General features: G+C 39.9%; 2 protein-coding genes across 2 annotated transcripts; both read right to left on the bottom strand.

Annotated features, from left to right (window-relative positions):
* Positions 1–18,470: 18,470 nt before the first annotated feature.
* LOC311485676 (UDP-glucuronosyltransferase 2B13-like) lies at positions 18,471–20,092 on the bottom strand (the record flags this gene model as incomplete). The annotated part of the gene is made up of 1 exon (XM_084541242.1): positions 18,471–20,092. The coding sequence occupies one exon, from the start codon at positions 20,090–20,092 to the stop codon at positions 18,521–18,523; it is 1,572 nt and encodes a 523-aa protein (XP_084397368.1). The 3' UTR covers positions 18,471–18,520.
* Positions 20,093–21,595: 1,503 nt separating this feature from the next.
* LOC311485675 (UDP-glucuronosyltransferase 2B17-like) lies at positions 21,596–23,167 on the bottom strand (the record flags this gene model as incomplete). The annotated part of the gene is made up of 1 exon (XM_084541241.1): positions 21,596–23,167. The coding sequence occupies one exon, from the start codon at positions 23,165–23,167 to the stop codon at positions 21,596–21,598; it is 1,572 nt and encodes a 523-aa protein (XP_084397367.1).
* Between the last annotated feature and the right edge of the window lie 43 nt (positions 23,168–23,210).

Raw genomic sequence — 23,210 nt, forward strand, 5'->3', positions numbered from 1 at the left:
GGAGATCCTCTGCAGGTTTTTTTCAAAGCTGACACTTAGAGAAATGGTTTAGATCTGTTATTTTCAACATTGCCCAAGTGCCAGTCAAACCCATTAAGTGTAGAAATTGGGGCAGGCCCTGCATGTTCATCCTGGTGGAGGGCTTTTTCAGCACTTCCTGTTTGGTCCTGAGGAAGTTGCTGTCGTTATCCTCTCTGTTCCTTTCACTTTTAGCCGCGTGCAGAGCGCACTAGTCATCTGAAAACATATGTAGGAGCACTTTTAACAACTTTATTTCCTTTCATGAGCAATAAACTGTTTTATTTTGGGTGACATTGATGGTAAATTATTCTTGCTTAGACTTTCTAGTTCATTTCAGGATTAAACCGGCGGCCACACGCAACTCTGCTTACACTTTTAAATTTGCGTGTCTTTTTAAATTATTTAGTGCAAAATAATAATAAAAAAAAAAAATCCATTTTAAACCCTCCCTCTTGTTTGTCCGTGGGAGACCACATTTAAAATGTAACCCCACCTGAAACCTCGCGCAGATCAATCCGCTGGAGAAATGTCAGAGCAGACGGCACACCCTCCTTTGTTTGAAACCAATCAGAGTGGACGTGTGGCATTTGTGGCAGAGAAAAACTTACCCCTGGATGCATTAATTACACGTCCCTTAGCTGTTGTCAGTGTGTTCACAACGGTGGATCCTCTTTAGGGCTTTTTACAACGGTTGTCTTCATTCTTCGGTCAGTCATGGCAGGAAAACAATACCTTGCTTTGCTGAAAAATGAGTTTAGCAAAAGTCCTCTGGCATCAAATGTGGCTTTTGGCTTCATCCTCATGGGACTAGAGAAGCTGGTGGAGCTGGAGTTTGAGTGTCCTTGCAACTCTAAATGGAACGGAGTCTTTTCCTCAGCTTTCTTCATCATTCCAGCCGTCATGGCCTTCATCTTGATGCTGATCATTCAAGGATGCAGATGTGACACGTGGTGCAGGAACAAAACTGGAAACTGTTTTGTTCCTGTTGTTCACAATGGTGGACCCTCTTTCGAGGGTCAGACAGACATAGACAACAAAACTGGAAACAGTTTTTGTTCCAAAACTGTTTCCAGTTTTGTTTCTGCTATCGTGTGGCTGATCTTGATGTTCTTCGATGGCCAATACTTTGCGTGCGCTATGACATACTGGGAGGGTAGCTATGTACTACTGGACAAGGCAGCGCCGCAGAAGTGGTGTGAGCCAAATGTCACCTCACAAGAACTAATGCACTACTCACAGGAGCAGTTTGTTACTTCTCAGGTGAGTAAACGTTTTCTAGTTTACAATAGATTGTGTGGGAGGAAGGGAGTGAAATACTTCTCTCCCATGCAGAGGTTGCGCTAGACTTTTTCGTTGTCTGTCATTTTGACTGACAGGGTCATAAAAATCCCGTCATAATCTAGTTTTACCCGTCACTTAATTTTTTTTAAATGATAATAATGACATATTCAATAGAATTTAATTTTCATTTATTTTATTTAATATTCAGTAGCGGTGGAAAAAAAAGATTCGGCTCATTTAACCGGCCATCAAAGACGACTCAAGATTCATAAATAGACGTCTATTTAACCGGCTCAGTTGAGTCCTTCCACGTTTGATTGAATTATAATCAATATGTGGCACCATCCAAACATCTTACATCTCACTCGGCAGAGAAACTAAACGTATTACCCGACTTTTGTCTTCGCGTTTACTGCGCACCTTTTGTCCTCCCGGGTCAATTTGACCCGGGCTGTTTTGCCTGCTTATAAAACATGATGTATAAAAAAAATTTAAATTTTTTTTGTTTCACCTTTTTATTGAACTTGTTTCCAACACATTAATATACATTTTATATTTATTTTTGTAATTTATGGTATGATAAACCTAATTTACAAAAAAGTACAAATCGTTTTTGAGTTTAAAAAAAAATCAGAAATACTGAATTATTTCCACTATGCTTATGATCAGAGGCACTTGTGTTGATCCATTATCACAGGCTGGTATATGTCAATGTTCAGGCAGGATATTGATTTGAAATCTTTTTGATTTTTTGAATGGCAGCAAATAGTCACACCGGTTGCTTTTTCAATTAGTTACAATGCATAATGTGTAAAATGACCACACCATTCTGTGTTACATATTTTTGGCCTACTTCATGACAAATCATTACCACACATTTTAAACTTCTTTTAGACCTGTATTTATGAAAATAAACCTAATTTACAAGATATTATAAGTTATTTGTACAGTGAGGAAAATAAGTATTTGATACACTGCCGATTTTGCAAGTTTCCCCCCTTATAAAGAATGGAGAGGTCTGTCATTTTCATCATAGGTACACTTCAACTGTGAGAGACAGAATCTAAAATAAAAATCCAGAAAATCACATTGTATGATTTTTAAATAATTAATTTGCATTATATTGCATGAAATAAGTATTTGATACACTAGAAAAACAGAACTTAATATTTAGTACAGATCCAATTACAGAGATCAAACGTTTCCTATAGTTCTTGACCAGGTTTGCACACACTGCAGCAGGGATTTTGGTCCACTCTTCCCTACAGATCTCCTCCAGATCTTTCAGGTTTTGAGGCTGTAGCTGGGCAACATGGAGTTTCATCTCCCTCCAAAGATTTTCTATTGGGTTTAAGTCTAGAGACTGACTAGGCCACTCCAGGACCTTGAAATGCTTCTTACGGAGCCACTCCTTAGTTGCCATGGCTGTTTGTTTCAGGTCATTGTCATGCTGGAAGACCCAGCCACGACCCATCTTCAACGCTCTTACTGAGGGAAGGAGGTTGTTGCCCAAAATCTCGCAATACATGGCCCCATCCATCCTCTCCTCAATACGATGCACTCGTCCTGGTCCCTTTGAATAAAAGTACCTACTAGGCATTATGTTTCTACCCCCGTGCTTCACAGTTGGGATGGTGTTCTTGGGATTGTACTCATCCTTCTTCTTCCTCCAAACACGGCGAGTGGAGTTTATACCAAAAAGTTTACTTTTGGTCTCATCTGACCACATGACCTTCTCCCATGCCTCCTCTGGATCATCCAGATGGTCACTGGCAAACTTCAGACAGGCCTGGACATGTGCTGGCTTGAGCAGGGGGACCTTGCATGTGCTGCAGGATTTTAATCCATGGCAGCGTAGTGTGTTACTAATGGTAACCATTGAGACTGTGGTCCCAGCTCTCTTCAGGTCATAGACCAGGTCCTCCTTTGTAGTTCTGGGCTGATCCCTTACCTTTCTCATGATCACTGACACTCCACGAGGCGAGATCTTGCATGGAGCCCCAGTCTGAGGGAGACTGACAGTCATCTTGAGTCCCTTCCATTTTCTAATAATTGCACCAACAGTTGTTGCCTTCTCACCAAGCTGCTTGCCTGTTGTCCTGTAGCCTATCCCAGCCTTGTGCAGGTCTACAGTTTTGTCTCTGGTGTCCTTAGACAGCTCTATGGTCTTGGCCATGGTGGAGCGGTTGGAGTGTGATCGATTGTGTGTGTGGACAGGTGTCTTTTATACAGATAACGAGTTCAAACTGGTGCAATTAATACAGGTAACGAGTGGAGGATAGGAGGGCTTCTTAAAGACAAACTAACAGTTCTGTGAGAGCCAGAATCCATGCTGGTTGGTGGGTGATCAAATACTTATTTCATGCAATAAAATACAAATTAATTATTTAAAAATCATACAATGTGATTTTCTGGATTTTTATTTTAGATTCTGTCTCTCACAGTTGAAGTGTACCTATGATACAAATTACAGACCTCTCCATTCTTTATAAGGGGGGAAACTTGCAAAATCGGCGGTGTATCAAATACTTATTTTCCCCACTGTATAACTACTGATTAGTATATGTAAAGCATTAGTCAGGATACCCCAAGGTCAAAATTGACTGATTGTTTTCATAAATAATAGAGTAAAGAAATATAATTTGCAAAGTGCAGCATTTATTTTAAAAACTCTTTCTTTGATCTTCTTTATAAAATAATAAACACAGAAAGACAGAGGGACAGTCCGTTGGCCCCTGACAGGGGGCTATAATCTGTTTACAGCTGTATACACTGGTGACCTGCAACAAAAGTAATAAAAAACAAATCATTAAAAAATGAATTCTTATTTCACACAAGAATGCAATGCATTGACCTGAATGAATATCGATAAATATTACATGAAAAAAGTGCAATTACCTTGTCGAGATTGTGGACTCTCTCTTGTTCTTGTTATAATCAATGATGATCTGGGACATTTTGTCCTCTGTGATGCTACTAAAAATAACAAGTGAAATACTTCTCTCCCAGGCAGAGGTTGCGCTAGACTTTTTCGTTGTCTGTCATTTTGACTGACAGGGTCATAAAAATCCCGTCATAATCTAGTTTTACCCGTCACTTATTTATTTTTATTTTAAATGATAATAAAGACATATTCAATAGAATTTAATTTTCATTTATTTTAATTAATATTCAGTAGCGGTGGAAAAAAAAGATCCGGCTCATATAACCGGCCATCAAAGAAGACTCAAGAATCATAAATAGACGTCTATTTAACCGGCTCAGTTGAGTCCTACCACGTTTGATTGATATATAATCAATAAACGGCACCATCCAAACATCTTACATCTCACTCGGCAGAGAAACAAAACTTAGTGTTTTGACTGCTTATAAAACATGATGGATAAAATTTTTTGTTTCACCTTTTTATTGAACTTGTTTCCAACACATTAACATATATTTTATATTTAGTTTTGTAATTTATGGTACGATACACCTAATTTACAAAAAAGTACAAATCGTTTTTGAGTAAAAAAAAAAACAGAAATTCTGAATTATTTTCACTATGCTTATGATCAGAGGCATATGTGTTGATCCATTATCACAGGCTGCTATATGTCAATGTTCAGGCAGGATATTGACTTGAAATCTTTTTGATTTTTTTAATGGCAGCAAATAGTCACACTTGTGGTCCTCCCGGGTCAATTTTACCCAGGCTTTTTCATTTGGTTACAATGCATGATGTGTAAAATGACCACACCATTCTGTGTTACATATTTTTGGCCTAATTCATGACAAGTCATTACCACACATTTTAGACCTTTTAGACCTGTATTTATGAAAATAAACCTAATTTACAAGATATTATTATTTGGGATAACTGCTGATTAGTATATGTAAAGCATTAGTCAGGATACCCCAAGGTCAAAATTGACTGATGCACTTGTTTTCATAAATAAGAGAGTAAAGAAATATAATTTGCAAAGTGCAGCATATATTTTAAAAACTCTTTCTTTGATCTTCTTTATAAAATAATAAACACAGAAAGACAGAGGGACAGTCCGTTGGCCCCTGACAGGGGGCTGTAATCCGTTTACAACTGTATACACCGGTGACCTGCAACTAAAGTAATAAACAACAAATCATTTAAAAATTAATTCTTATTTCACACAAGAATGCAATGCATTGACCTGAATGAATATCGATAAATATTACATGAAAAAAGTGCAATTACCTTGTCGAGGTTGTGGACTCTCTTGTTCTTGTTATAATCAAGGATGATCTGGGACATTTTGTCCTCTGTGGTGCTACTAAAAACAGTGTCCCAATGCAGAGAAGCAAATTCTTTTCTGTCTTTGGGGCAGTAGGAGACAAGAGAATGTCTCCTCTTCATCACGCTGTGTCAGAGTGAAATGTGACATTCCCAGAGAATGCTGTATTTATAATCTCATTTTTTTGTTTATACTTATCTTGTGCAGAATTGGAGAAAGACAAATCACAGGTGTGAAATTAACATGTTCACAAATGTTTAGCTTTGACATTTGGTGTTGTCTGGAGGCCGAATGCACATCAGAGACTGGAAATATTACACTGCATGTGTGTGTCTGGGTGTGTGCGTGCGTGTGTGTGTATGTCTGTGATTTTGGTTTTGTGAGGGGGGTGTGGGGATGTGTGTGAGTGTGGGTGGATGTGTGTACGTGCGAGTATGCACTTGTCAACCAGCATAACAGGGGACTTCCATGCGGGTATGGGTGTGCATGTGCGTGTGCATGTTTGTGAGTGTGTGTGTATGTATGTGTATACATGAATGTGAGTTTGTGTGTGTATGCATGTGTGTTAGTGCGTATGTGTGTCTGGGTATGCGTGTATGTGTGTGTGCGCGTGTGTGGGTGTGCGTTTGTGGGTGTATACGTGTGTGTAAGGGTGTGTGTGTACGTGTATGTGTGTGTGTGTGTGTGTGATTTTGTGTGTGTATGTGCGGGGGTGGGGGTGTGGCATGGGGGTGGGGGGGCATGGGGGTGGCTGTGTGGATGGGTGGGTGGGTGTGGGTGGTTGTATATGTTTGTGTGTGTGTTAATTGTGCTGAAAACCACAATAGTGTGACCCATTGTGTCACTAAATATGACTGGGTCAAATTGACCTGGGAAGACAACCGGTGTAAAACACACATAATTTAACAAATATAGTCATAATTAATTTGAGCTGTAAAGAGCATAACAGGGGACCATCCATGTGATTTTCAGGTAATTATACGGAAGAAAGCCAAAGTTATGACAGTTTACATTTTGAAATCAGGTCAAATTGACTCGAAGACAGCAGGAGGGTTAAAATCAAGAGAGACGAGCCAATTAATATGCTCACTCGCCACCAAGTGGTCTGGGGTGTGAATTGCAATCTGTCAAAATGACAGATGGCCTTCAGATTTTTCCGTCACCGTTTTAAAAAAACGGTCAATGACGGAAAATATTCGGTTAACGTGACCCCTGCTCCCAGGGCTTGCACTGTTCAGAACATATCCAATGATGTTACACTTTGTAAGCTCTCAACATAGCTCAAGTAATAGAAATTGTTGACCACAAATACGCCTCTTGTGTTAACATTTACTTAACAAAGTGTTGCTTTTCCTCTTCTGCGCCCCAGGTTATAGGAATGGTCCTCCTCATTTTCATCTGTGTGGGTCTCGTAGTGTACTTGGTCATACAAAACTGCCAGCAAGAGGTGGGGAGCCAGATGTTGGAGAGGCAGGACACAGAGGAAATCGAGCTCTCTGCGGAGGCCAGGACATGATGAGCTCTCTGTGGACCAGGACATCAATGGGAGGACTTACACCGCCCACCACACCTGCCCTGCTGGCATGACCGGCCACTTTGTGAATACCAATACCATACTTCTCTATGAGTTTTTTTTTTTTTTTCATTATTTTTCCATTTGAAATTACTTTCCCCTGTAAAAGGCTGTTCATACAGAGCATCTCAAATAATCTAATGTGCTGCCATAAATCTGGACCTTAATGAAAGCAACTGTAGCGTCTCTGTGTGTTTGGTGAATATGTAACCAGTGTTGTGCCTGTGTTCATCTGATACTTCAGTGCAGTGACTTATTAGTGTCTACATGTCTTTAAAGAAGTGGTCTGACATTTTGACAAATATGGGTATTTTCATTGCTGATAGTTAGATGACAAGGTTAGACCCACCCTCCTGTTAGTCTGGTAAAAGCTAAAGACAGGATTAGCTTAGTTTAGCTTAGCTTAGCTTAGCTTAGCTTAAAGCCTCGGAACTGTGGGAAACAGCTAGTCCTTTCCAAAGTTAACAAAAGTACCCACCAATCTATCTGTTATATGAGACTATTTCTTGACCAAGAGTAACAGCGAAAATACCAGGAAGTTCATGCAAGAAATTGATGGATACACAAGTCACCATAAAACCGTGAATAACCAGTCTTTGTCCTAAGCTAAGAAAACTAGTTGCTACAACAATCTGCTTTATGTTTACTGTAGAAATGTGAGAGTTTTACTTACTCATTTGAAATTAATGCAGGAAGAAAATAAGCCAACTTTCTAAAATGTCAAACGATTTCTTTAAAGTGTCGTCTCACATTTAGTGAGTTCTTTAGTGGACGCTAATTTTCAGTCTGCAGAGGAAAAAGATGCTCTCTGATAGTTTCTTTCAGCGTTTTACACCATAAATATAATTTTCTTTCCATTCTTCTTACATTTCTGTACGTAAAGTATTTATTTTTATTTTTTTGTGCCTTCTGTATTAGTTATGTTGACGCAAGTGGAAACCACCAGGCAGCTGGCTAATATTAGCTTACTTGTGCTATCGTTTGATGTGTGCGTGCCAAAAATGAAAATGCTCCCACAGTTTTTGATTTCCCTTCTGGTCCCCATCATGTCTGGACCTCCATCATGTCAAATCTTTAACAGGGAGGATTCAGTCTGAACTTAAAAGAATGATATACCTACGACTAGAGGTGTAAAACCACATTGATTTCCTGGCTGCGACCGGCAAAAATAGGACATAGACACAAATTCTGCAACAATGCAGTATGTTTTTTTTTTTTTTTACATATATATTGTTTTGTGATAAAAGAATGTATTTATTGAAGTAAAACTTTCAGGGATTTTGTAGAGTCATGTCTTCAATGCATGTTAGCTTCCACAGTCGTCACTCGCTTTCAGTTTTAGTTGGACAAATTGAGTTTGTCTTAAAGCGAGCTGTGAAACAAGGTTTAACATCTCTAGCAAGGAAACATCACAATATTAATAATCTGTTGGGGGCGGGGTCATTTGAATAACAAGCAATGCTGTTTTAACATTCACTGAAAAGAATGGGCGCATTTCTAGTGGGCTTTTATTAAATGTCAGACATTCAGTAGTTGAATACTTCTGAGAAGAAGAATCAGTGTAGCATATTCTACAAATAGCATGATATTTACAGTGGAATACCAAGGTAGAGCCTTTCAGGTGAGCTACTGTCATGTTCAATGAAGGCAGTATCCTTCCTTGGCTCTTTCGGGTGACCTCTGCGGCTCGGAGATCCTCTGCAGGTTTTTTCCAAAGCTGACACTGCATGTTCATCCTGGTGGAGGGCTTTTTCAGCACTTCCTGTTTGGTCCTGAGGAAGTTGCTGTCGTTATCCTCTCTGTTCCCCTCACTATGCAATATTACAATTCAGTCTGTGCAATATTTCTATCCAATTCTATTTCATTATTTATCTTTTATAGCTCTTTATGCTCTTGTTATTTTTTATTCTGCATTTTCTGTAAGCTGTTGTAAACTGCAATTTCCCCATTGCGGGACTAATAAACGTTTTTCTTATTCTTATTATTCTTATTCTTTTAGGCACATGCAGAGCGTACTAGTCATCTGAAAACATATGTAGGAGCACTTTTAACAACTTTATTTCCTTTCATGAGCAATAAACTGTTTTGTTTGAGGTGACATTGATGGTAAATTATTCTTGCTTAGACTTTCTAGTTCATTTCAGGATTAACCTGGCGGCCAGTGCTGTAGTCTTCTACAGTAAGGTATTTTGTGTTTGTTGATTTTTTTGAATGGGGATTTTACCTGCCTAAATCTCTCCAGACATACCCATGTCCAAATATTAAACACAATCTGCAGGAGACTATAGGACAAGGAGACTTAAAAACAACCTCAGCCACAGATATTGGACTTCAAGGCTCAGATGCAAAGCATTCATCACAAATAACACACAACTCTGCTTACACTTTTAAATTTACGTGTCTTTTTAAATTATTTAGTGCAAAATAAAAAATAAAAAAAATCCATTTTAAACCCTCCCTCTGGTTTGTCCGTGGGAGATCACATTTAAAATGTAACCCACCTAAAACCCAGACCAATCCGCTGGAGAAATGTCAGAGCAGACGGCACACCCTCCTTTGTTCGAAACCAATCAGAGTGGAAGTGTGGGATTTGTGGCAGAGAAAAACTAACCCCTGGATGCATTAATTACACATCCCTTAGCTGTTGTCAGTGTGTTCACTAAGGTGGTTACAACGGTTGTCTTCATTCTTCAGTCAATCTAGTATGGAAGGAAAACAACAATGGCTTACCAGGCTGAAAAATGAGCTTAGCAACAGTCCTCTGGCATCACATGTGGTTTTGGGCTTGATCCTCACGGGACCAGAGAAGCTGGTGGAGCTGGAGTTTGAGTGTCCTTGCAACTCTAAATGGAACGGAGTCTTTTCCTCAGCTTTCTTCATCATTCCTGCCGTCATGGCCTTCACCTTGATGCTGATCATTTAAAGATGCAGATGTGACACGTGGTGCAGGAAAACTGTCTCCAGTTTTGTTCCTGCTATCGTGTGGCTGATCTTGTTGTTCCTCGATGGCCAATACTTTGCTTGCGCTACGACATACTGGGAGGGTAGATTTGTACTAGTGGACAAGGCATCGCTGCAGAAGTGGTGTGAGCCAATAAGTGAGGGAGATGTCACCCCACAAGAACTAATGATCTACTGCAGTTTTTTACTTCTCAGGTGAGTAAACGTTTTCTAGTTTACAATAGATTGTGTGGGAGGAGGGGAGTGAAATACTTCTCTCCCATGCAGAGGTTGCGCTAGACTTTTTCGTTGTCTGTCATTTTGACTGACAGGGTCATAAAAATCCCGTCATAATCTAGTTTTACCCGTCACTTATTTTTTTTAAAATGATAATAAAGACATATTCAATAGAATTTAAATTTAATTTATTTTAATTAATATTCAGTAGCGGTGGAAAAAAAAGATCCGGCTCATATAACCGGCCATCAAAGAAGACTCAAGAATCATAAATAGACATCTATTTAACCGGCTCAGTTGAGTCCTACCACGTTTGATTGATATATAATCAATAAACGGCACCATCCAAACATCTTACATCTCACTCGGCAGAGAAACAAAAGTGTTTTGACTGCTTATAAAACATGATGTATAAAATTTTTAGTTTCACCTTTTTATTGAACTTGTTTCCAACACATTAACATATATTTTATATTTAGTTTTGTAATTTATGGTACGATACACCTAATTTACAATAAAGTACAAATCGTTTTTGAGTAAAAAAAAAAAAACAGAAATTCTGAATTATTTTGACTATGCTTATGATCAGAGGCATATGTGTTGATCCATTATCACAGGCTGGTATATGTCAATGTTCAGTCAGGATATTGATTTGAAATCTTTCTGATTTTTTTAATGGCAGCAAATAGTCACACCGGTTGTCCTCCCGGGTCAATTTGACCCGGGCTTTTTTATTTGGTTACAATGCATAATGTGTAAAATGACCACACCATTCTGTGTTACATATTTTTGGCCTACTTCATGACAAATCATTATTACACATTTTAAACTTCTTTTAGACCTGTATTTATGAAAATAAACCTAATTTACAAGATATTATAAGTTATTTGGGATAACTACTGATTAGTATACAGTATGTAAAGCATTAGTCAGGATACCCCAAGGTCAAAACTGACTGATGCACTTGTTTTCATAAATAAGAGAGTAAAGAAATATAATCTGCAAAGTGCAGCATTTATTTTAAAAACTCTTTCTTTGATCTTCTTTATAAAATAATAAACACAGAAAGACAGAGGGACAGTCCGTTGGCCCCTGACAGGGGGCTGTAATCTGTTTACAGCTGTATACACTGGTGACCTGCAACAAAAGTAATAAACAACAAATCATTAAAAAATGAATTCTTATTTCACACAAGAATGCAATGCATTGACCTGAGTGAATATTACATGAAAAAAGTTCATTACCTTGTCGAGGTTGTGGACTCCCCCTTGTTCTTGTTATAATCAAGGATGATCTGGGGCATTTTGTCCTCTGTAGTGCTACTAAAAACAGTGTCCCAGTGCAGAGTGCTCATGAGAAGCAAATTTTTTTCTGTCTTTGGGGCAGTAGGAGACAAGAGAATGTCTCCTCTTCATCACGCTGTCTCAGAGTGAAATGCTGTATTTATAATCTAATTTTTTTGTTTATACTTATCTTGTACAGAATTGGAGAAAGACAAATCACAGGTGTGAAATTAACATGTTCACAAATGTTTAGCTTTGACATTTGGTGTTGTCTGGAGGCCGAATGCACATCAGAGACTGGAAATACTACATTGCATATGTGTGTGTGTCTGGGTGTGTGCGTGGGTGTGTTTATACGTGTGTGTGTGTGCGTATGTGTATATGTGTGTGATTTTGGTTTTGTGAGGGGGGGTGTGGGGATGTGTGTACGTGCGTACGTGCAGGTATGCACTTGTCAACCAGCATAACAGGGGACTTCCGTGCGGGTATGGGTGTGCATGTGCGTGTGCATGTTTGTGAGTGTGTGTGTATTCAATTCAGTTCAATTCAATTTTATTTATATAGCGTCAATAACAATACAAATTGTCTCAAGACGCTTTACAAAACGCGGCCTGAAACCCCCAGAGCAAGCCTGAAGGCGACGGTGGCAAGGAAAAACTCCCTTTTAACAGGACACACAGCAGTAAACATTCTATACAGTAATAGCACAGAATTGCATGACTAGTAGTAGATAGGAAATTAGAGGGCAAGAGCTCTGTGCCAGACGTATGTATGTGTATACATGAATGTGAGTGTGTGTGTATGTGTGTGTGTTGGTGCGTATGTGTGTGTGGGTGTGTGTGTGTGCGTGCGGGGGTGTATACGTGTGTGTAGGGGTGTGTGTGTACGTGTATATGTTTGTGTGTGATTTTGTGTGTGTATGGGTGTATGTGCAGGGGTAGGGGCATGGGGGTGGCTGTGTGGATGGGTGGGTGGGTGTGGGTGGTTGTATATGTTATGTGTGTGTGTTAATTGTGCTGAAAACCACAATAGTGTGACCCATTGCACCACTAAATATGACTGGGTCAAATTGACCCTGGAAGACAACCGGTGTTATAAATTTTGATAAAACACACATAACTTAACAAATATAGTCATAATTCATTTGAGCTGTAAAGAGCATAGCAGAGGACCATCCATGTAATTTTCAGGTAATTATACGGAAGATAGCCAAAGTTATGACAGTTTACATTTTGAAATCGGGTCAAATTGACTCGAAGACAACAGGAGGGTTAAAATCAAGAGAGACAAGAGCCAATTAATATGCTCACTCGCCACTAGTGGGCTTTTATTAAATGTCAGACATTCAGTAGTTGAACACTTCTGCAAAAGAATCAGTGTAGCACATTCTACAAATAGCATGATTTACTGCCAGTCTTTCAGGTGAGCTACTGTCATGTTCAATGAAGGCAGTATCCTTCCTTGGCTCTATCGGCTGACCTCTGCAGCTCGGAGATCCTCTGCAGGTTTTTTTCAAAGCTGACACTTGGTTTAGAAATGGTTTAGATCTGTTATTTTCAACATTGCCCAAGTGCAACTTCCTGTTCGGTCTTGAGGAAGTTGCTGTCATTATCCTCTCTGTTCCTTTCACTTTTAGCCGCGTGCAGAGCGTACTAGTCATCTGAAAACATATGTAGGAGCACTTTTAACAACTTTATTTCTTTTCATGAGCAATAAACTGTTTTATTTTGGGTGACATTGATGGTAAGTTATTTACCATTACTTTCTAGTTCGTTTCAGGAGTAAACTGGCGGCCAGTGCTGTAGTCTTCTACAGTAAGGTATTTTGTGTTTGTTGATTTTTTTTGAATGGGGATTTTACCTACCTAAATCTCTACAGACATACCCATGTCCAAACATTAAAGAAAATCTGCAGGAGACTATAGGACAAGGAGACTTAAAAACAACCTCAGCCACAGATATTGGACTTCAAGGCTCAGATGCAAAGCATTCATCACAAATAACACGCAACTCTGCTTACACTTTTAAATTTACGTGTCTTTATTATGTGTCTTTCTATAATTATTTAGTGCAAAATTTGAAGAAAAAAAAAATCATTTTAAACCCTCCCTCCAGTTTGTCCGTGGGAGAACACATTTAAAATGTAACCCCACCTGAAACGTCGCGCAGACCAATCCGCTGGAGAAATGTCAGAGCAGACGGCACACCTCCTTTGTTCGAAACCAATCAGAGTGGACGTGTGGCATTTGTGGCAGAGAAAAACTTACCCCTGGATGCATTAATTACACATCCCTTAGCTGTTGTCAGTGTGTTCACAACTGAGGACCCTCACAACGGGCTTTTTACAACGGTTGTCTTCATTCTTCAGTCAATCTAGTATGGGAGGAAAACAACAATGGAATAGTTGGCTGAAAAATGCGTTTAGCAAAAGTCCTCTGGTATCAAATGTGGCTTTTGGCTTTATCCTCACAGGACTAGAGAAGCTGGTGGAGCTGGAGTTTGCGTGTCCTTGCAAACCGAAATGGAACGGAGTCTTTTCCTCAGCTTTCTTCATCATTCCAGCCGTCATGGCCTTCACCTTGATGCTGATCATTCAAGAATGCAGATGTGACACGCAGTGCTGGAACAAAACTGTTTCCAGTTACAAAACTGTTTACAGTTTTTGTCCCAAAACTGAAAACAGTTTTTGTTCCAAAACTGAAAACAGTTTTTGTTCCAAAACTGTTTCCAGTTTTGTTCCTGCTATGGTGTGGCTGATCTTGATGTTCCTCGATGGCCAATACTTTGCGTGCGCTATGACATACTGGGAGGGTAGATTTGTACTACTGGACAACGCAGCACCGCAGAAGTGGTGTAAGCCAATAAATGTCACCCTACAAGAAGGAAATGTCACCCTAGAAGAACTAATGCTCTACTCACAGGAGCAGTTTGTTACTTCTCAGGTGAGTAAACGTTTTCTAGTTTACAATAGATTGTGTGGGAGGAGGGGAGTGAAATACTTCTCTCCCGGGCAGAGGTTGCGCTAGACTTTTTCGTTGTCTGTCATTTTGACTGACAGGGTCATAAAAATCCCGTCATAATCTAGTTTTACCCATCACCTAATTTTTAAAAAAAAAATGATAATGACATATTCAATAGAATTTCATTTTCATTTATTTTAATTAATATTCAGTAGCAGTAGAAAAAAAAAGATCCGGCTCATATAACCGGCCATCAAAGACGACTCAAGAATCATAAATAGACGTCTATTTAACTGGCTCAGTTGAGTCCTACCACGTTTGATTGATATATAATCAATAAACGGCACCATCCAAACATCTTACATCTCACTCGGCAGAGAAACAAAACGTATTACCCGACTTGACCACTAGCAAACTAAGGCACTCAGACACTCACTCACTTACACAGTACACACAATTACACACAATAGGGAAATTAAACTTAACCGACTCATAACTCGTGGATTCCCGCTTAACCGTCAGTAAGCAGCCACTCACTCAGGCGGCAGAGAAACGAAACTTAACCGACTCTTAAAATCAAGAAAGACAAGAGCCAATTAATATGCTCACTCGCCACCAAGTGGTCTGGGAAGTGAATTGCAATCTGTCAAAATGACAGATTGCCTTCAGATTTTTCCATCATCGTTTTAAAAAAGCGGTCAATGACGGAAAATATTCGGTTAATGCGACCCCTGCTCCCAGGGCTTGCACTGTTCAGAACATATCCAACGATGTTACACTTTGTAAGCTTTCAACATAGCCCTGGCCCCTAGTAATAGAAATTGTTGACCACAAATACGCCTCTTGTGTTCACGTTTACTTAACAAAGTGTTGCTTTTCCTCGTCTGCTCCCCAGGTTATAGGCATGGTCTTCCTCAGTTTGATCTGTGTGGGTCTCGTAGTGTATTTGGTCAGAAAAAACTGCAAGCCAGAGGTGAAGATGCAGGACGCAGATGAACCCCAGCTGTGACAGGATGAGCTCTCTACGGACCAGGACATCATGAGAGGACTTACACCGCCCACCACACCTGCCCTGCTGGCACAGCCGGCCACTTTGTGAATACCAACAGCCTTCTCTATGAGGTTTTTTTTTTTCATTATTTTTCCATTTGAAATTACTTTCCCCTGTAAAAAGCTGTTCATACAGAGCATCTCAAATCATCTAATGTGCTGCCATAAATCTGGACCTTACTGAAAGCAACTGTAGCGTCTCTGTGTGTTCGGTGAATATGTAACCAGTGTTGTGCCTGTGTTCATCTGATACTTCAGTGCAGTGACTTATTAGTGTCTACATGTCTTTAAAGAAGTGGTCTGACATTTTGACAAATATGAATATTTTCATTGCTGATAGTTAGATGACAAGGTTAGAACACACTCCTGTCTGGTAAAAGCTATAGACAGTAAAGGACGAACTTAGCTTAGCTTAGCTTAGCTTAGCTTAAAGCCACAGAACTGTGGGAAACAGCCAGTCCTTTCCAAAGTTAACAAAATTACCCACTAATCTATCTGTTATATGAGACTATTTCTTGACCAAGAGTAACAGTGAAAATACCAGGAAGTTCATGCAATAAATTGATGGATACGCAAGTCGCCATAAAACCGTGAATAACCAGTCTTTGTCCTAAACTAATAAAACTAGCTACAACAATCTGCTTTATGTTTACTGTAGAAATGTGAGAGTTTTACTTACTCATGTGAAATTAATGCAGGAAGAAAATAAGCCAACTTTCTAAAATGTCAAACGATTTCTTTAAAGTGACGTCTCACATCTAGTGAGTTCATTAAGAGAGTCATTTGAATAACAAGCAATGCTGTTTTAACATTCACTGAAAAGAATGGGCGCATTTCTAGTGGGCTTCTATTAAATGTCAGACATTCAGTAGTTGAACACTTCTGAGAAGAAGAATCAGTGTAGCACATTCTACAAATAGCATGATATTTACAGTGGAATACCAAGGTAGAGCCTTTCAGGTGAGCTGCTGTCATGTTCAATCAAGGCAGTATCCTTCCTTCCCTCTATCGGCTGACCTCTGCGGCTCGGAGATCCTCTGCAGGTTTTTTTCAAGGCTGACACTTAGAGAAATGGTTTAGTTCTGTTATTTTCAACATTGCCCAAGTGCCAGTTAAACCCATTAAGTGTATAAATTGGGGCAGGCCCTGCATGTTCATCCTGGGGGAGGGCTTTTTCAGCACTTCCTGTTTGGTCCTGAGGAAGTTGCCGTCGTTATCCTCTGTTCCCCTCACTATGCAATATTACAATTCAATCTGTGCAATATTTCTATCCGATTCTATTTAATTATTTATATTTTATAGCTCTTTATGCTCTTGTTATTTTTTATTCTGCATTTTCTGTAAGCTGTTGTAAACTGCAATTTCTCCATTGCGGGACTAATAAAGGTTTTTCTTGTTATTCTTATTCTTTTAGGCACATGCAGAGCATACTAGTCATCTGAAAACATATGTAGGAGCACTTTTAACAACTTTATTTCCTTTCATGAGCAATAAACTGTTTTATTTTGGGTGACATTGATGGTAAATTATTCTTGCTTAGACTTTCTAGTTCGTTTCAGGATTAAACTGGCGGCCAGTGCTGTAGTCTTTTACAGTAACGTGTTTTGTGTTTGTTGATTTTTTTTGAATGGGGATTTTAGCTACCTAAATCTCTCCAGACATACCCATGTCCAAATATTAAAGAAAATCTGGACAAGGAGACTTAAAAACAACCTCAGCCACAGATATTGGACTTCAAGGCTCAGATGCAAAGCGTTCATCACAAATAACACGCAACTCTGCTTACACTTTTAAATTTACGTGTCTTTTTAAATAATTTAGTGCAAAATGTAAAATAAAAAATCAATTTTAAAAAACTACTGGTGTACGACAACAACAACAAGAAGTTAAATAAATCTTACATTAAGATAATATTCTAAAGCCAAATCATGAGCAAGACATTATTTCACATCAAATCAACTTTATTTTCCACGTACAGTATATATGTACAGTCACACAAGGATTTTGCGTTCTACATTTAACCCTTTCAAGTGAGCACACTGGGAAGCAGTTTGAGGGGATTTAGAGGCTTCCTCAAGGCACCTCAGCCATTTACATAAAGTAGACTGAACTAATGACCTCACGCTCCCAAAGCTTCCTCGCAGCCTGACAGTATCTTGACAATATCAAGAGCACATTTTCTCCACAACTGTGAAATTATTGTAATTGTATCATATAAAACAGTCATAAACTGTGAATAATACACATTTGTTCAGCTGAAAACTCGCATGTTAAAGCAAGGATTTAAACATATAAGGGCCTAGTATAACACCCAGCGTGTCGCACTAATCTTTGCATGTGAAATTGGATATGTTTAAATCCACACAAGCCTACGCCAGGCTTGGACGAGATAAGAATATGAATCCTCAATGCTGTTCAACAGAATGTAGTCATTTGAAACTGTAAATACATGAGGACATCAAGCTACAGTAAAGGAGTGAATATGGAAAAGCTTGAAATCGAGCGGAGCTAAAATGGAAATGAGCAAAAACATTCAAAGGTTAAAAAGTGTAAGCAATGCTTTTGTTGGAGTCCTTTTAAAGCTGGGATACTTTCTTGCATGGAGTGAGAGTTCAATCTGTGTTGAGAAATATTGGAAGGGGCCACGCGGTACACAAATTGCATTAAGTATTAGAATAAAGTGTATGATCAAGTTCAGTTAGCTTAACATCAGTGTTCTGCCTTGATGGTTAAAATATAAAATTCTAGATGTAGATGGTTTTATTTAGACTCGTTGTCTTTTTAGACTTGAATTATGTTTTATTACGCCCACAAAATCACATTACAAACAATCTGTCCAACATTTCATGATTTACATATTTAAAAGTTGTATCCTAAGCATATTTCCAGATTTCAACTTCAATCTCTACTTTCTTTTTAATCTTTTTTAATCTTTTTTCGTTTTGGTTCTGCAGCACACAGAGCATAGGCATTTTATCAAAGCAGCAAAGGTGCCCAGAATAATAAGCACTACTCCAGCTAAGAAGAGAATCACATCTACAGAGTGGTACGAATACCAGGGCATTCTGTACGACTCGGTTCTCAGGTGAGCTGCACCTTTGTGCCTCATAACAAACTCTATCCAGAAGAGGGCAGTGTCTAGTGGCTTCATTGGCTGATCTCTGTGCAGCCTGGACAGCCTCTCCATGTTCATCCTGTAGGAGGGCTCAGTCAGGACTTCCTGAATACCCTGAAAGAAGATGTCTTCATTCATAGTAAAAATATCAATTACCTTCCCTGCTCCTCTTGCTTCAGTTCGCAACAGATTATCACGCTGATCAAAAATCAGTGGCAGCCCTAATATAGGAACTCCGTGATAAATAGCTTCTTGGACTCCGTTTGTTCCTCCATGAGCAACAAATAGTTTGATCTGAGGGTGTCCTAAAAGGTCATTCTGTGGCATCCAGTCAACCAGTAAGGTGTTGTTACCCAGAGTGACTGGTTTGTGGCCTTTATACCTCCAGATGACTTTCTGAGGCATTTTGGCAAAAGCAGCAGCGATCCCCTCAGCTAAATCACGGGGGAGTTCTCCAATCAAAGTCCCCAGAGACATGATGATGACTCCATGCTCTCCAGAACTCTGAACAAACTCCTCCAAGTGTTGAGGTAGAGGTTTAGCAGGTTTACACTGGAACCCTCCCATGTAGATAACGTTAGGCATGGTGGGGCGAGGGAACTCAAACACAAAGTCCACTCTCATGAGCCACAGGTCTGCCTGAAACATGTTTAAATAATCTACGTCTGGACCAAAATATTTTTTGAGTAAGCCATCATAATTTGGTAAGATATACTGCTTAATCTGAAATTCGGTGAAGCCAAAAATGAGAACGTTCAAGAGTCTCTCCAGAAAGCTCATTTTATCTGACAGCTCCGACCCTGTCAGTGGAACATAAGAAAGTGGAGTGGGTGCGATTGTTAAGTGTCCCTCGCCATGGCTGGCCCATCTGACATTAAAAACCAGAGGCAACTTGAGGTAGTGGCCTAGTATGACACCCCCTGGTATAGCAGGGTCTGTGAGAATAAGGTCATATTTGGCGTCCTGCAACGACTGTATCAGCTCTTTGTTTTCAAAAATCTCTTCTAGCATTGTGCATATGTTCTCGTGCAGCTCAAGGATCTTTTGCGCTTGCTCCTTTTCCAGCTTGAAACGCATCCAAGCAGACTTCCCTTCCCGCTGGATCTCTAGCAACTGGGTCACAAATCCAGTTATGAAGTCTTCATCAAATCCAGACTTCGAATTAATTGTAACTGAAGTGTAAAATGGGGAGGTCTCCTTGATGTACCAGCTGTCTGATGGTCGCACAACGGAAACATGGTGGCCCCTCGAATGTAGTTCCTCGATGATGACTTTCATGTTCACCCAGTGGCTTCCATCCACTGGAAAAACAAGCACTTTTCCGCCATAAACCACAGCTGGGCAGAGCCAGCACAGACTGATCCAGATCCAGGGCCAATGCATTTTCTATTCTGAAGTTAGGAAGAAAGCATATCATATCTTATGTTTTATTACAAGCAGCATTCTCATCAAAGCACTTTACTTGATTTTAGAAAATGCAGTTTATATCACTGCTTTTTCAGTTAAAATCCTGCTGTTTAGTTTAAGTTTGCATTTTCTTTGCTGTAATGTGTGTGACTTGCTACCGTTAGTTTTATCACAGAAAATCTAACGTAAGAAACATTTTTACTTAACTATGTAATTATTCATGCACGGTATAGTACAATCAAGTCAGTCAAAGTCATGTTTTGTCAGAAATGATCCATTAACTATGAAGTACTCGAGCAACAGAGAAATGTCCTGAAAGCCTGTTAAAGATTAACTTCCAAGCACAGTTCAGTTCCAGTGCCAATAGCTATCGGAGATTTAAGGATTTAAAAATAATTGAACATTACCCTTTTGGCAGCCAATGCAATTTGTTTCTCAAATATTTCTCCTTTTGCTAGAGAACTAAACACTTGATGAACCTCCAGGTTCAAACTGGACTAAGACTTTGCTACTGCGGTCGTAAGGTCTTCTGCCTGCGAGTGATAAGAGAGTACAAAGGCGAGCCAAAGGCGTCACTCATGTTTAACACTTAACACAAACGGCAGTAATGAAGTCAAATGACTCTGAATCAAGAACTGTGATAAGGTTACAGTGTTCATTTTATTACATATGTGTCATCCAGTGTCATGGAGAAGCTACACCTATGTGTTTTGATGGCCGGATGAACTGGTTTGGTAAACTGAGCGTAACACTCCCAACAGAGAATTGCTTACAGGCATCAACAAAACACTCCTTTAGATATGTTTTCTTTTACACTCAAATGAAAGTTTATTAGACAGCTACAACTGTGGGATCATTTTGGAGAGCAAGGTTTGTGCTGTAGTTAAGTATTGAATTTGTAAAGTCAAACCAAATAACAGAAGCAGTGAGTGAGTAATACAGTTCATAACGTATGACAGAACATAGCAGAACACCAATTAAAAAACAAACAAGCAAACAAAATGTATCTAAGAAACTTAAAGTATCAAACACCATTAATGCAGAATTCAGCTTATCACAGTCAAACTGACTGCAATATAGAACATTCATTCATTTATCTTCTGTACCCGCTTATTCCTGTGAAGGGTCGCGGGGGTCTGCTGGAGCCTATCCCAGCAGTCATTGGGCGAGAGGCGGGGGTACACCCTGGACAGGTCACCAGTCTATCGCAGGGCTAACACAGAGAGACAGACAACCATTCACACTCACACGCACACCTACGGCCAATTTAGAATCACCAATTAACCTAACAAGCATGTCTTTGGATGGTGGGAGGAAGCCGGAGTACCCGGAGAGAACCCACGCAGACACAGGGAGAACATGCAAACTCCACACCATGGATTCGAACCTGGGACCTTCTCGCGTGAGACATCAGTGCTAACCACTTCTCCACTGTGCCGCCCTCGATATAGAACAATATTATCCATTCCTATTTCCTGGTTAGTCATTTTCCTGTTTTCTTTTAAAGCACAACCTAAAGCAGAACCGTGTTAGTCCAGCAAACAATAAAACCACAAGTAGTACGACTGTAAGTACAAATAATGCAACATCTACAGAGTAGTAGGCGTACCAGGGCATTTTGTAAGACTCGGTTCTCAGGTGAGCTGCACCTTTGTGCCTCATAACAAACTCTATCCAGAAGAGGGCAGTGTCTAGTGGCTTCATTGGCTGATCTCTGTGCAGCCTGGACAGTCTCTCCATGTTCATCCTGTAGGAGGGCTCAGTCAGGACTTCCTGAATACCCTGAAAGAAGATGTCTTCATTCATAGTAAAAATATCAATTACCTTCCCTGCTCCTCTTGCTTCAATTCGCAACAGATTATCACGCTGATCAAAAATCAGTGGCAGCCCTAATATAGGAACTCCGTGATAAATAGCTTCTTGGATTCCGTTTGTTCCTCCATGAGCAACAAATAGTTTGATCTGAGGGTGTCCTAAAAGGTCATTCTGTGGCATCCAGTCAACCAGTAAGGTGTTGTTACCCAGAGTGACTGGTTTGTGGCCTTTATACCTCCAGATGACTTTCTGAGGCATTTTGGCAAAAGCAGCAGCGATCCCCTCAGCTAAATCACGGGGGAGTTCTCCAATCAAAGTCCCCAGAGACATGATGATGACTCCATGCTCTCCAGAACTCTGAACAAACTCCTCCAAGTGTTGAGGTAGAGGTTTAGCAGGTTTACACTGGAACCCTCCCATGTAGATAACGTTAGGCATGGTGGGACGAGGGAACTCAAACACAAAGTCCACTCTCATGAGCCACAGGTCTGCCTGAAACATGTTTAAATAATCTACGTCTGGACCAAAATATTTTTTGAGTAAGCCATCATAATTTGGTAAAATATACTGCTTAATCTGAAATTCGGTGAAGCCAAAAATGAGAACGTTGAAGAGTCTCTCCAGAAAGTTCATTTTATCTGACAGCTCCGACCCTGTCAGTGGAACATAAGAAAGAGGAGTGGGTGCGATTGTAAAGTGTCCCTCGCCATGACTGGTCCATCTGACATTAAAAACCAGAGGCAATTTGAGGTAGTGGCCTAGTATGACACCCCCTGGTATAGCAGGGTCTGTGAGGATAAGGTCATATTTGGTGTCCTGCAGCGACTGTATCAGCTCTTTGTTTTCAAAAATCTCTTCTAGCATTGTGCATATGTTCTCGTGCAGCTCAAGGGTCTTTTGCGCTTGCTCCTTTTCCAGCTTGAAACGCATCCAAGCAGACTTCCCTTCCCGCTGGATCTCTAGCAACTGGGTCACAAATCCAGTTATGAAGTCTTCATCAAATCCAGACTTCGAATTAATTGTGACTGAAGTGTAAAATGGGGAGGTCTCCTTGATGTACCAGCTGTCTGATGGTCGCACAACGGAAACATGGTGGCCCCTCGAATGTAGTTCCTCGATGATGACTTTCATGTTCACCCAGTGGCTTCCATCCACTGGAAAAACAAGCACTTTTCCGCCATAAACCACAGCTGGGCAGAGCCAGTACAGACTGATCCAGATCCAGGGCAAATGCATTTTCTATTCTGAAGTTAGGAAGAAACCATATCACATTTTATGT

Source organism: Chelon labrosus (genome assembly GCF_963514085.1).
Source record: "Chelon labrosus genome assembly, chromosome: 3".
Lineage (NCBI taxonomy): Eukaryota > Metazoa > Chordata > Actinopteri > Mugiliformes > Mugilidae > Chelon > Chelon labrosus.